The 14,197-nt window shown below is 40.6% G+C and overlaps 1 protein-coding gene across 1 annotated transcript in view; it reads right to left on the bottom strand.

Annotated features, from left to right (window-relative positions):
- LOC135343656 (WD repeat-containing protein 19-like) overlaps window positions 1-13,340 on the bottom strand; it is a 32,124-nt gene extending 18,784 nt beyond the window's left edge. The window contains exons 1-25 of the mRNA XM_064540625.1: window positions 13,145-13,340; window positions 12,300-12,391; window positions 12,167-12,238; window positions 12,042-12,106; window positions 11,906-11,966; window positions 11,751-11,849; window positions 9,554-9,614; window positions 9,418-9,489; window positions 8,176-8,253; window positions 7,867-7,979; window positions 7,724-7,805; window positions 7,540-7,631; window positions 7,139-7,206; window positions 7,012-7,074; window positions 6,648-6,733; window positions 6,563-6,589; window positions 4,707-4,821; window positions 4,188-4,288; window positions 4,060-4,095; window positions 3,847-3,963; window positions 3,260-3,326; window positions 3,121-3,203; window positions 2,991-3,071; window positions 1,294-1,360; window positions 814-977 (exon numbers count right to left, since the gene is read on the bottom strand). Coding sequence (XP_064396695.1) covers window positions 814-977; window positions 1,294-1,360; window positions 2,991-3,071; window positions 3,121-3,203; window positions 3,260-3,326; window positions 3,847-3,963; window positions 4,060-4,095; window positions 4,188-4,288; window positions 4,707-4,821; window positions 6,563-6,589; window positions 6,648-6,733; window positions 7,012-7,074; window positions 7,139-7,206; window positions 7,540-7,631; window positions 7,724-7,805; window positions 7,867-7,979; window positions 8,176-8,253; window positions 9,418-9,489; window positions 9,554-9,614; window positions 11,751-11,849; window positions 11,906-11,966; window positions 12,042-12,106; window positions 12,167-12,238; window positions 12,300-12,391; window positions 13,145-13,150 — 1,968 coding nt within the window. The 5' untranslated portion in view covers window positions 13,151-13,340. The remainder of the gene's footprint in view (window positions 1-813; window positions 978-1,293; window positions 1,361-2,990; window positions 3,072-3,120; window positions 3,204-3,259; window positions 3,327-3,846; window positions 3,964-4,059; window positions 4,096-4,187; window positions 4,289-4,706; window positions 4,822-6,562; window positions 6,590-6,647; window positions 6,734-7,011; window positions 7,075-7,138; window positions 7,207-7,539; window positions 7,632-7,723; window positions 7,806-7,866; window positions 7,980-8,175; window positions 8,254-9,417; window positions 9,490-9,553; window positions 9,615-11,750; window positions 11,850-11,905; window positions 11,967-12,041; window positions 12,107-12,166; window positions 12,239-12,299; window positions 12,392-13,144) is intronic.
- Between the last annotated feature and the right edge of the window lie 857 nt (window positions 13,341-14,197).

Genomic DNA, 14,197 nt, shown 5'->3' with positions numbered 1-14,197 from the left:
GGTTATGATGGTTGTTGTTAAAAACGATCGATGCCAAAAGTACAAGTCTAAAATTAATGGCTGCATCAGCAGAGCCTTGCAGCTCTCTTCTCACTGTTTCAGCTACCAGTAGCTAGAGTTCTAGTGCAGAGCTAACTAGAGTAGCAACACTCGGTGGGCAAGTTTACTACGCACTCTTCTGAAAAAGCATTCCAAGTAGGCATAACTCGAGAACGAAGCATTATTTTTGCAAATCCACAAATTAAAATCTAAGAAAACATGACTAGAAGCCTATTACTTGAACCCTTGAGCAGCTGTAGCAGTCAACACACACACACACACATACCTCGCTTGCGCATGCGCACCGAGGCATAACAAAAGACTCACAGCCTGCAACAGTGTGGATGACAATTGTTTGAGTGGAATGAACGTTGACAATAGCCTATGGACAGGCCATGCCCATCCCTTGGTGAAAGTGAAAATAGCTGGCATCTCTAGCTACATGCAGCTAGCTACAGTGTATAATTATACATGTAGCTCTGTGTATACGTATGACTTCTAATGATTATGAATTTGTATTCTTAGTCTGTACATTTTTGGCCAATAAATTTGTGCATGCGCAAGAAGCATCAGCAGGCCATCTCTTCAATCCAAGGCCTGCAAAGGAGCTAATAGTTGTACAACTAGGATTTTTATAGCCTGTATGTGCACCACATACAGCTGTAGTAGTACAGTGTATGGCATACAAGTGCACATACAGTGTATGGCAGGTTAGCTAATAATGGTTGGGAATAGTTACATGTATGGTTACATGTACATGTACATGTAACAGACCTGCTCAGTACTGATATCATGATCGTCAGGGAAGTTGTGCGTAGCAAGTCTCATGATGGAGATCTTCCCAGTCAGAGAGTGACACGACACCTCTCCATTGTACAGCAAAAGGGGATGGTGTCCAAAAGGAAGCTTAGTAGAGCCAACATAATCACACAGTGAACCTGTATACACATCATACATTAACATCAACAAGTATCATTAATTTTTAGCAACTACGCTAGAGAAGGGGGGCTTTTGGAATCATTAATAGCTGACGTAACTACCACACATACGTCACCACTAATTGATCTAATTGGTCAACAGCTGTACAATTTGTAGAAAAATATTATACAACCCAAGGCATGCACAGTTGTTTTTTCAATTTTCAAGAAAGTACAATGTAAGCAAAGAGAAAAGAGCCATGCTTGACGGTACTAAGACTCGGGTGGGCGTAATCTCTGGTAGAGTACGGTACATACAACTCTTTCTATGTATTACCATTAATGGTGTCCTTCAAGTACAGGTAGGTGTGCACATTCTCAGCATCGTACACAGCGAATATATGCTGTATAAGGATAGAGTAATCAAAGTGCAATATCATGGTGACAGATACGTACAGTGAGCAATTTTTTTTAGACCCCTCTAATAATTATAGTAGGAAATTATGAGCCATCTTCATAATTATTGTACTTTCCAAAACACATAAATTTCTATTGTGCTAAGATTGGCCGAGGAAAGCACCAAAAAGTGAAAGCACCAAAAAGCTAGTGATGGTCAGGGTTGTAGTCGACTTGAAGCTGTATACAAAATCTCCTTAAAAACTTGCCTTCCAAGAGTGTTACTTACTTACTAAAGCAGGAGCCGGTAAATAAGAGAAGGAGCAGCTGACTACGGGGATCACGTTTCGTAAGTGCATACAATATTATGCAGCGTCACTAAGTGGTTGAATCCTTACATGTGTTATACGCAATACAGGGCTGCGGTTTGCAAGCACTTAGTTGTTTCCATAAAAGGAAACCGGAAATTACGAAACGTGATCCCCAGTATATATACGCTGAAGTTAGCCGCTCCTGATTAAACAAAACTAATAATGGTATAATTATTAGCCTATCCATACAGATATAATACACATTGTGTGTGTAATTACAAACATGAGTGAAACATTGCTAAAATGAGTAGATATACCTGTCACAAACAAACAGACAAACAAACCAACAGACTACTATACCCGTGGCCGCCCACGCACCTCGGGTAACAACTACAAACGCTCTGCCAACCAACAGGTTGTAATAATGAGGACACTAAAATTTATGTTAGATCATTAATCATTGAAAAGTGGGATCTAGAACATGCATATCCCGTATCTATAGAGTCATAAAGAAACCTGTAGATGTAGTATCCCGAATGTAGTGAGCTTCTAAATCTTCCTAAACAGTGTCTAAGCATTTTAGATCATAGCAACCACGAGTCTCTAGCCAATCAGATTTGACGTATGGATTTATTTTTCGACATACATGTAGCGCTCTATTAGAGAAAAATCGGCCTGAGGACGAAGGCACGGGTACATAGATGGAATCCGCTCACGCTCAAGGTTATTGCAGAGGCTAATTGCTAAATCAAGGTACTCTTGTCATACCTCCTGTGGAGATCTATCCCAGAGGAGGTTGGAAGGATGTTGAGATCACTGCAAAAAGAACAATTAAAGTGCTGAGTTGGCCTATTTTTGTGTCTAGTCAGCAGTTCAGAGATGCTACTTCCTCACTCCAAGCTGTACAATAATATTATGGATCACTGCATCTGCTTCTGATTTAGGTTTCTAGGTTTCTCCTAGCCAAAGTGCTAGATCTACGGAGATGAAGCTTCTCTTCCAGGAAAAGGAGTTCTGGCGTGTAGGTGATTCTCCGGGATCTTTTACTACTTATCTTTAGCTCTTGATATCTAGTGTACAACTTAACTGCTAACTGATGTTTTTTTTATGTAATCTCAACTTCCTTCCAACCTCCTCAGGATCTATCCTTACAGTAGATGATCTCTAGAATTCAGACATTTATTTAAGCACCTCTTTTCTATATAAGTTCCTCTACCACACTCTTGACTAAAACACATCCTCGAGACACTAGCACTCAGGTTTTTGTGAGATTCTATTTGAATCTGTTACCAACTCGGAGCACTTTACCCAAATTTGTGACACTTACTTTGTCTAGAGGCCAATTTTCCCACAAAACGCCTTTTGCCCCAGGTGGAAAGTCAGGTAGCTCCAGTAGACTGCCATTGACCTAGACAGTAATGGTGTTTTCAAAATGCACCGTATTTAGCACAACGTACCGGGTTGTAAATATATGCATCACTTTTTTCATCGACAATAATCAATCTTGTGCTGGTTGGATCAGGGTACAGCTTGGTGATACCTACACACACAAAAGATGGTGTACCTGTAGTTAACACAACACAAAAACCTACTTACCCATGACGTGCTTATACTCATTGACAAATTGCCAATCTTCAAGGTAGAAATAGACCAAAGTGCCTGACTAAGAAAAGTAAAAAATATACGTAGGTCCCGATAATAGACCAAGCATTATGTTGTACACATGTTTGTATGCACACAGATGAAGCAGAGGTCAGTCACGATTTCCCACTATAATAATAAGGTAACTAAATTATACTGAGAAAGCAGGAGGAAAGTACTATGCTGAAATAAGCTCATTCACCATGATCATGCTTCTAGTAACTGTGTTGATATGTAGTTCAATGCCTAGCTTTCCTAGGAGGAATTTCAGTGAGTAATAGGTCTCCAGTAGCGCAAATGTAGTGTTTTTTCTATGATTTTCGCTTTTTGGTATACGCATGAAGGACGAACATGTAAACAGGTCTTCTACAGGAGAGATAAACACTAAGGAATACTTGAAAGGTAGACTCAGCAGGTTAAGATCGATATCAAGGCTTCCGAGTACCGCAGTAAATCGTGACTAACCTCCTCTGCGGAACCTGATGATGTGATCAGCCATGGAATGGACATGAACGTAGAGGCACTTGATAACACACACACACCTCTGTTGCATAGATGAGAAACTCTTGAGTAAGATTGAGGCAAGTGATGACATCTTGGGGCCCATCAGGTGGGAACATTCTACCTTCTCGATCACCAGTCAGCTGACTGCCTGTGGACTGAGCAAATGTAGCGCATCAATAGCTAAGTTACAGTGTACAGTTTTAAATCTATTGTATGTACAGCAGGAAGATACAGAGAAAAAACAAACTCACACTAGTCTCCTTCCCAATATCAAGGCTGGAATCAATCTACATATACAGATAGCATGTATGTAAAGAATTACGTAGAATGATGATGATCATGCATCACTTGGTACAACGTGTAAATTCAGCTTCCCTACCAAATGAAGGTGTATTCTGCCGTCGTGCAACGCAGCGGCATAGTATCCATTCAGTTTCATGGAGCTCACTGATCCAAGGTAAGACTTTTCAAAAATCTCACCTGTAGTACACATTACATGATTGTACAGGATGTACGTAATTACAGACATTGCGGATTTAATAATAGCCATTAGCCATTATCATAACTGTACATGTACATGTAGGTACGCATAATTGAAGGAATGTCCATGTTGGCCATGGGCTTGTACTAAGTACATGGCAGGGACAATTCCATCAAGCTTTGCCCAGGTATACTAGAAATACACTGCCTATAATTGCACACAAAAGGGATAACGCATGATTCTCTGTGTGTACTACATTTCATTAACTTGAAATTTACGCTTACACACACACACACTACAATCTGTTTTGTGATACGTACAGCTTCCATCTCTACATGTGCGTACATGACAGTGTGCTAATCGATTGCTGTTACATTATATGTAGAGAACATACAATACTTGGGTATGTAATCTCACCATTCTCCCCTAACTCATGGATCCAAACTCTGTCGTTGACCCCATACGCTATATGAAATGGACCCATGGTGATGAAAGAAGGTTCAACTGTCAGTCCCAGCCTCAGTTGAGGCTCCTAATGGAGTGTAAGAAAAGCTTAGTTAGAGAGACGGCCGCAGTTTAGAAAGTGTCCGCGGCTAATTTGCGGTCCTGCCTCGAAACAAATGCCTACTTTAGCTCTGTCTCGAGGATTATTTACCCAAAATTTCATATCCGGCCGTAATATTCCCCACTTGGGGTCTGTATCATAGCAACTGGGTGGGGTTTAACTACCATAAACTCCCTTGCCTTGAGGGCGCACTGATTTTATACTAGATCTACACAGCCAAAGAGAAGCTAGACACTTGTTGACAAGGGCAAGACAGATGGGTGGGGCTCGCTAAACACCAGGAAGGCTGGAGAAAGGGTGGGGCTCACTGCTTGAACATTGACAAGTTAGTGCGTAGAGCTAGAAGCTTAGCACTGGCTACAAGCTACATGCACAAGCTTTTGTTCGTTTTCAATTGTTTTTGAGACTGTTAGCTAGTTGTATCCAAGTGAGGTAGCTTAGGTAGCAAGTACTTTTCATTCAAGTGGGTACACAGGGCTGCATCCAGGATTTTGGATCAGGGGGGGTGAGTTGGGCAAATTAAAATGTAGGAGGGGCGAAGTCATCAGAATTATAGAGGTACAAATGAGAAACTGTGCCCAGGGGGGAAGTACCCCCTCGCCCCCCCCCCTTAATGCAGCCCTGGGTATATATATATACAGTAGACTCTCGTTAATCCGGTCACCCTTGGGACCATGCAGCTTGGCCGGAATAGTGAGGTGGCTGTAGCTCAGGAAATAGCTGCGACTTAAAAACGACCTTACCTCGAAGCAGTTCTTGTCTCGAGGATAATGAAGGATAATGAATCATTCTGTTCTCTATTTAAGTGTAATCCAATTATTTGCTAAACCACACCCAAAACGTCATATCCGGCCGTAATATACGTATAAACTTACATTGAAAACCTTGTTTGGGACAGCCAGCACTGGCCGGTATAAACGGAATAGCGAGAGTCTACTGTAACATTTATTGTCCACTACATTTGAATTTATGGCAAACGTAAACCATACTTGGCCCCGATCGGGGCTTCGCCCTGTCCTCGGAGGTTTACTGCTACAAATTCTGATGTAGTGGACAATTTAACCCTTTCTCAGCTATTGATTTAACGGAATATTTCCATATCTCATGAACCATTATTTCCTACAGGTAACCAGACCACAGGGGTGCCATGAAAACATCATCGTAACCTAGCAACTGACCATTCTCCACTAATTAGTGGACATCGTGATGGCTCATGACGTCCACTACTGTACTATCTAGCCTAAATAAACCTATAATAAAGCATCAAGGCTAAAAATGATATACTTTGACTAACCAGGTTAGGAACACGGTCCATCTCAAGAGCTTCCTCCTCAGTCTTTTTTTCAAGCTACACTTCGGGAAAGGTACATGTAGCTTCCTATCTAGACTCTATAATAACGGCTGAAACATGGATGATACAGACCAGACGGGCAATGGATTCCTTGCTTCTTCTATTGGGATGGGTGTGGCACTAAATGGATGCTAAGTCACAGCACATTTTCTCATTTGAGGCAGAAGAAAGCGAGGCACGGATTTTTTTATCGAGGCCACTACCGTTTCTTCTTGCGTATAGACTATCAGTACATTTATGCTAAAATGTACACTCCTCACTGACAAATGTACACCTAAGCGGTTGACCTTTACTGTAACTACATACATGTAGATGTACACGCAAAACTACGTATTTGATAAGTACATGCATCCTCACCTCTTCAACATTGTTCACAATGGTCACCTGAGCAAAGCAAACACAACAAATAAATTCATCAATGCAGTACATGAGGCCTACGTACCTCCAGAAGGGATGTAAGATAAGCCAGCCTTGTTCCAGAAGCATCACCCAGCATGGGTAGTTTGGCCAAGTACGTGAAAACACCACCTGTACAAGTTGGTACAAAGCAATGCCATAACGCATTTTAGAAGTGAAAGTGAGACAAGGAAGGGGGTCTGCCAATAACTTAAAGAGGCTGTATTATAAATTTACAATGAATTTTTTACCAATCAAGGAAGAAAGAAGGGCTGAGTCTGAATTATGTACATTTATGGATAGTGTCAAGAAGAACTCTTGATAGTGTACATGTAATTAGCTCTACTAATAGAAGTCAACAATAATCCCTCCCAAATGAAGTACATGTAAATAGCAACGTGTTTCCTTACCTGTGGTAGTGCTGACAGTCAGTAACTGTCCATCATCAGTCCATTCTAGCGACTGCAGACTTCCTATAAATGTCCGCGAAGCCAACAAGTAAAGAGCACATTACAGCAAAGACTACGTATGAGTAACCTTTCTCCTCTTCCACATTCACAATGCTATAGACTTCCTTGAGTTCATTCATGTCATGGATTTTGATGCTGTGTTAAAGTCATTCAATGCATAACAAGATGCTCATAGAGCATTCACCCCGTGCGTTGAGCTTCATTGCACCGCATCAAAACGAATACAATAATTTTTACCTTATGGGGAATGATCATGAAATGATTAGAAAATTACTTTTTACAAGTTTCAACTATAACTAGCCTATTATTTTTCCATTAGCAGTTAAAGCAGTCCATGAAAGAGTCTAGCTTGCTCAAATAGCTTATTTTTGTGTCCACACACACACACACACACCAATCATTGCGCTGCGCACGCACGGGGTAAATATAATTATATATCATATCTAACGAAGAATGCTGTCTGCACACCTGTTGTCACCACAAGAGGCTGCCTGGTTTAGAGTTGCGGAAATGGCAATATCACTGAGAAAGTTCTTGTGATTGTGAGCTTGAAAAATCTCCTACACATCAAGTGAAAAGCAAAATACAATATTTAAGAGTAGTACATAATTATCAGAGTTACATGCATGCACATTAGTTTAACAAGACAAACCTGCCCTATCTCCTCTCTAAGAGTTGATATCACTATGAAAAACCCTTCCGAGAAGCCGATCATTATGTATCCAGTGCTGAACCTGTATAATGACCAATCACATAGCAGTGCACAATCGATGGCCAATTTAAATACATTCTTACCATCTGTGTGCCATAATGTCCCCGTATTTAGGCTGGAAGGCCAACTCTACAGGTTGTCCGGCATTGTCCACATCCATCAGAAAAAGATTTTTGTGACCAATGACAGCACTCACCTACATGTGTACGTACATTGCTCCAAGAATGAAATTAGTGCTGTCATACAAACCCAAGTTTTATACATGAATACAAGTTATAACTATTGTGACTCTAATTGCAATAAAAGAACGTACAAAGGTTATTTATAATTATTATTAGGTAACACTCTCTACAATTGCCGAATCATCCAACTTGACACATGTACAAGCATACCGTGCTTGGGTGAGAGGTGTTTGCGCTCAAAGTGGTTTCAGAGAACTGAATACAGCTTGGCTCAGACCTAAGTGGAGTCTGAAATATGCACGCAAATGATAATTTTTGTAATGCGTATATCAGTGTTCATGAAAAAACAATAGCCTACAACAAAATTAATAGGGTCAGTATTAGAGCCACTGGGATCTCCAAGAAGCGACTAGTTATTGACATGCGGCCAGTGTGAAACATTTACATGTAATAATCATACAAGAAATGAACAGTATAGTGACTAGCCTTGTTCCCTCTAAAATAACGCTACATGTAGGTCGCCAACTAGGCCTGGTATTGATTGTATCTGGGCGTGGTTAGGAACCAAAAAACAAAAAGCAGAGAGATTTGCACACTTGTCGACAAGCCGGCAGTGTTGGTTCTACCTACTAGCTTGTAAGTCCATCATAAAGGACAGTAATTGATAGCAAAGAGACTTGCCATACATATACCATGTTGAAAAATATGATTCTTCCTTCCGACAAGAGCTTGAGAGCCTGGGCATGTTCTGCAATGAGAGTGAGGCCTTCTTGCTTCAGCAAGACAATGTATACGTTAATCTAAACAACTTAAACTTGCCGTAGCTAGCTAGCTAGATAATCTATGGCTAGATTTTAGTACTTGAGAGCATACACGGACGGTATTAAACTTATACAGGGAAATATGGACAAGAAACAAAATAATGTGAAGAATCTCTGCTTTTGTTTCCGGTTCATAACCACGCCCAGATACAATCAAAATATCAGGCTGTACTAGTCAACTAAAGAAAAATTGGCCTGGGACCGAGGCTATAATTATTGAAAAATAGCAGCAATCAGGGTGTCATACAGGGGGGGGGAAGGGGGAATATCCCCCCCTAGCTCCAATTTCCTCCCCCTTTCAATTATGACTGAGTGTCCATAGCTGGGTATTGAAATAACAGTTGACATTTTTTTTAGCAACATTTTCTGGTTACTTTTCTCATTTCCCCCCTCTACTTCAAAATCCTGTATGACACCCTGGCAATACACGCACACTTACTGCCCCCTCCCTCCCCCAAGCCATAGTCTAGCTTGTTTGAATATTACACTGGGGGAAACACTGAACTATCGTATAATTATAACAGTCCATGTAATTACTTGACTACTCTTCATATACATTTTCCCGATGCTGAAGAAACAGACACTACATGCGCAACAGGAACTTCGCTATGTACAGTGAGGCAATGTTTACCTGTTTAATGGTGTCGCCGTCTGCATTGCTGATGGACAGTGACTTGTCTTCTGAACCAAGAGCCAGAAGATTCTTGGGGAAGTAGAGACGTTAAAAAAAAATGCATGTACATGTATGTAATGTCAACTATGCTCACTTGGCTACTCCAGGCTCCACAGACGATTTTCTTTGTGTGCTTACCAAGAATAGGGACCTTCCTGTGAAATGAATTTTAATGGTTACATGTACGTACATGTATTAACCAACTGTCGATTTGTACACAATATATAACATGTACAGTGCAGGCTTAGGGTTGCCTAGCCTCGATCCCAGGCTGCATTTCTTACGAGAGTGGGCCTGGTAACGACTGCTTGCGCGTGCGCTAATCTCACCCCGGTATCTGGGGGCTTTGGATAACATCGTATATGCTCAGTAAAACAATGATGTCACAACGAATGAAAGTGGAATGAAGGAAGTAGATAGAAAGTTCGATTAGCCTGTCTGATATCTACCCTTAGCCTGCTACATGTTTAGATTCACAGCCTGCAACAGTGTGGATGACAATTGTCTGAACGGAGTGAAGGCTGACAATAGCCTATATGGACAAGCCACGCCCATCTACTACTAACCTGGTGAAAGTCTACGTGTAGAAAGAAAATAGCTGTGCCTACAGCTCTGCTAGCTAGCTATATAGCTCTGTGTATGAACTTAATAATAATTATGATATTATCCTATGGATACTGAAGATTATCACGAGTCTGTGCCAGTAACTGCACGAGTGCCTGCAAGGCACGAGTGACAGTTACTAGGCACGGACGAGTGATAATCATCAGTATCCATGGGATAATGCATTTATTGCTTGGCAACCAAAATGCAGGTTGAATCTGCGCATGCGCAACATGCGGTTGCTTTATCAACCAGAAGAATGCGTAGCAACAAAATTGAGTTCTCCCAGTTGAAGACGAGTTTAAGAGAAAGAAAACAGCTAGAAAGACAAAGAAATAAGACTCTAGAACACCAAGAGAGCTTGCAGAAGGCTACTTAAAGATTTTGTAGAGAACAGACAAGAAAAAAAGACAAGAAAAATGTTGACAAGCAACCTGTTTTGAAAATGGATAGTTCTGAAGGATAAACAGCATGTGTTTGCTTTCTATCATGCTCCAGTGTATCAGAAGAGGAAACATGCACCGCTATAGCTGAAGAAAAGTGTGACAACCGTTTTTGAAGCCAAAACGACTTTATACAAGCCTGAACAGGCTTATATGGTGGTGCAGTACACTTCTACATGTGCAATACTCCGCTCAAAGCACCCACTCCCAACACTGATGCCTGTTTGATGCATAAAATATGAACACTGACAACCTCCTGACCCTCAGCTTCACTGCAAAAAGAGCACAGAAGTGATACAGAGCATCAGAAAACAGGAAAAGAGACTGATAAACATTGCAATACATGATTATAAGTGTGTAAACTATGTTTTTCTCACTGCTGAAAACGTTTTATTCCAAATAAGAATCACTTCCTAGTGTGCAATAACAAGTGTGCAATAATACTTCCGGGTGTGCGATATGGAAAAATATCTGCACAGTTGGTGATGAGTCGCTTCCTGTGCAATTTGAATGTAAAACGCTGATGTCAGCACTTATTAAAAAGCAATAATAATAATTATTATGGATTTGTATTATTAATTTTTTTCTGTTGGTATTATGGAAAATTTAGGGGAAAATATCCAATAATTTTGCGCATGGGCAAGCAGTCAGTAGCAGGCCTTCTTTTCTCTCTGAAGGCCAGCGAAGGAGGCCAGAGGAGGTTGGAAGGAAGTTGAGATTACGTGCAAAAATATCAATTAAAGCTATAAATGTGCTGAGTCGGCGCTATTTTTGTGCCTAGCCAGCAGTTTCGTAGAGATAGCTACCGGCCATCAAGAAAATGAGCAGTCTGACGTCTTCCTCACTCCAAGCGGTACAACATTGATCACTGCAACTGCTTCTGATTTAAAATCTCTACTAAGGTTTCTCCTAGCCAAAGTACTAGATCTACGGAGATGAGGCTTATCTCTTCCAGGATTGAACAGGAGTCTGGCGCGTAGGTGCTCCTCTGGATCTTCTACTCCTCATCTCTAGCTCTTAACTGCTGACACAATAATAGCGCCGACTCAGCACATTTATAGCGATATTTTTGCACGTGATCTCAACTTCCTTCCAACCTCCTCTGGAAGGAGGCTAAGGATTGCCAAGCTGCAAAATGCACCCAAATGGTAGCAATCAAGTGAATGTATGCACACGAACTGTAGGTACATGTACATCAATTGCTCACATTCCACTGAATGATTTACAAACTGTCCTAGTCCTTACCTCCTAGTTCTGTGATTGTAAAGCACTACGTTTCCTTTACTTGTTCCAATGGCAAGCAAGTGTGTGCTCTTGGTCCACAGGCATAAGGATAAGCTCTCCCTAAGAAGTAAAAGAATATTATTGTGCATGTCTCATTACAAGCACATTGTACGTACTTCATTCCAGTATCCAATTTTGTAACTTCATCATTGTGAGCATTCCACAGGTACAAGATCCCTACACATGCACAGTCATACATGTACAAATACTTTTTCTGCCCTACTGAATTGGCTGGAAGTAAAACCAGCATACCTGTTCTGTCCTGCGCAATGGCTAACATGTCACCATCTTTGTTCCAGTCCAAGGAAGTACACAACCTAACCATAATAACAATTCAAATATTATTTCGATTTTTGTTGCACTAAAAAGCAACTTACCCAGGAAGCGCAATTACTACATCACTCTTATGCTCTCCATGACGATTATATATGCTCACTACCTTATTGACTCTAGTGAAGAGGAGACGAAATAATGACAGGCGGCATAATAATTATGATGTTTTGAACATACCCAGTAACTGCTAAGTAGTTCCCCAATGATTTCTGCCATGAGATCTTGACTTCACCTTGTCCGTTCACAATCGGATATACCTCAAACACAAGCTAAAGGCATTAAATAGTTTACATCAAATGAAGCTCTCATCCAATAAAAGGAATTGTACAAGTGAAACGTTGGACACCCAGTTGCGTTCTCCGAGTGCCCAAGTCAATTACTAAAATTATGGCCACCTCTACATGTATGTTGCATGATAAAGATTTTTACATTGTTGACGTCCCTAGATCCTCTTTTCCCTAAACTGGAGGCCACGAGAACCGTCTGGTTACTCTGGGCATACTTTTCTCTCGTCGGATGGTAGAGTATTGTCTATTCATTGTAGACTTGCCCACACAAATGTAAGATACCGTATAGCAGGTTATTTTCGTATTTTTAGCAATAGGTTCAACGTCACTATGAATATTTAAAATACGGAATATTTAATTGGGCAGCTCATCTGAAAATTACACACTACAGTGGAACCTCCCATAACGGACCCACCCACTAGAGGACAACCTCTTTATAAAGGACACTAGCTATGACACGGATTGAAATCACTATCTAAGTACATAGAAACAACCTCGCACAAGCGGACCTTCTTGATTCCGGACAGAGGACAGCTGGCCCCCTCAAAACTAATTTTCCAACGGCCTAATAAATACAGCCACCTTTACCAGCGTAATTATTTTAATGTGGCGCCTTAAAAGAGCTTATACGGTAGAAGATACACAGTATAGTAGTAGTACCCTAGCGCCTTTGGTATAATTTCTGCAAGAATTAATTACCACTTGCATCGGTATATATACTGCATCTACTTTTACCTTCATGTTAGTCAATATTTAACACTCCAGGCCGGGGCTAGGCTCTAGCTCTCACGATAATCTTGTTTGATACTTCAATGCAATTCACCGTACCTACGTACCGGCACAGCCTAGCGCCTAGCACAAGTACATGTAGGAAGAAACTTTGAACAGAGTATCTATGACAACGGAGAACCTAAAAGGTGACTTGAACTTTGACCTTTTTGTATATCCACCCCTTTGTTTGACAAGAGGAAATGATCATCTGCCATGATAATGATAATTATAGTCTAATTAATTATGGATGAAACATTTAATTATGGTAGGCCAAAATTAAAGCAACATTTATTATATAATAATTATTATACTACACTAAGTTGCATGGGCGCAGAGTTACCTCGAAATGGGAACCCCATGCAAGCATAATCATGCAGGACACTTTCAATTGGAATGATACACCATTTAATATATGTATACATTGTGCTTGCACAGTTTTTATAGACGTTTGACTATAGTAACAATCGACAACCCTCACGAAAACAACAGTGGAACCTTCGATTAATAGGTGGTACTGTTTTTTTTACAGAGGTGCGCTTTGAAAAAATTTATAGGAGTTATGTACTGTTTGTTTTATTTTATGGTGTTTTTCAAAGAGGTGCGTTTTTCAGGGTGGTACATTTTTCGAAGAGTTGCACTTTGTAGTTTTTCACAGCTTTTTTTTATAGTGCACCTCACTGAAAAACGCATTTCTCTACAAAACGCCTCACTAAAAAAACTGCACCACCTATTTTTCAAACGCGCACCCCTGCATGTATGGCACCACCTATTTTTGCTGGCAAAACACATATAATTATATGTACCGGTATATAATAATGATAATTATAGTACACCTCTACTTTTTCAGTATTGCTAACCTTGTTTTGGCGGTAATCACCTACTGCACTTCTATCTTATTCTCTAATCCCACATTTTTATTACAGACACGTATGTACAGTTCATTACTTAGCCTCCTTCACGAAGAAGAGCGGCCTAGAGTCGAGGCTATGTATGGATAGCTTAATTATAGTCGTAATA

Source organism: Halichondria panicea, chromosome 11 (assembly GCF_963675165.1).
Source record: "Halichondria panicea chromosome 11, odHalPani1.1, whole genome shotgun sequence".
In the NCBI taxonomy this organism is placed as follows: domain Eukaryota; kingdom Metazoa; phylum Porifera; class Demospongiae; order Suberitida; family Halichondriidae; genus Halichondria; species Halichondria panicea.
This window is presented reverse-complemented; position numbering and strand designations above follow the sequence as displayed.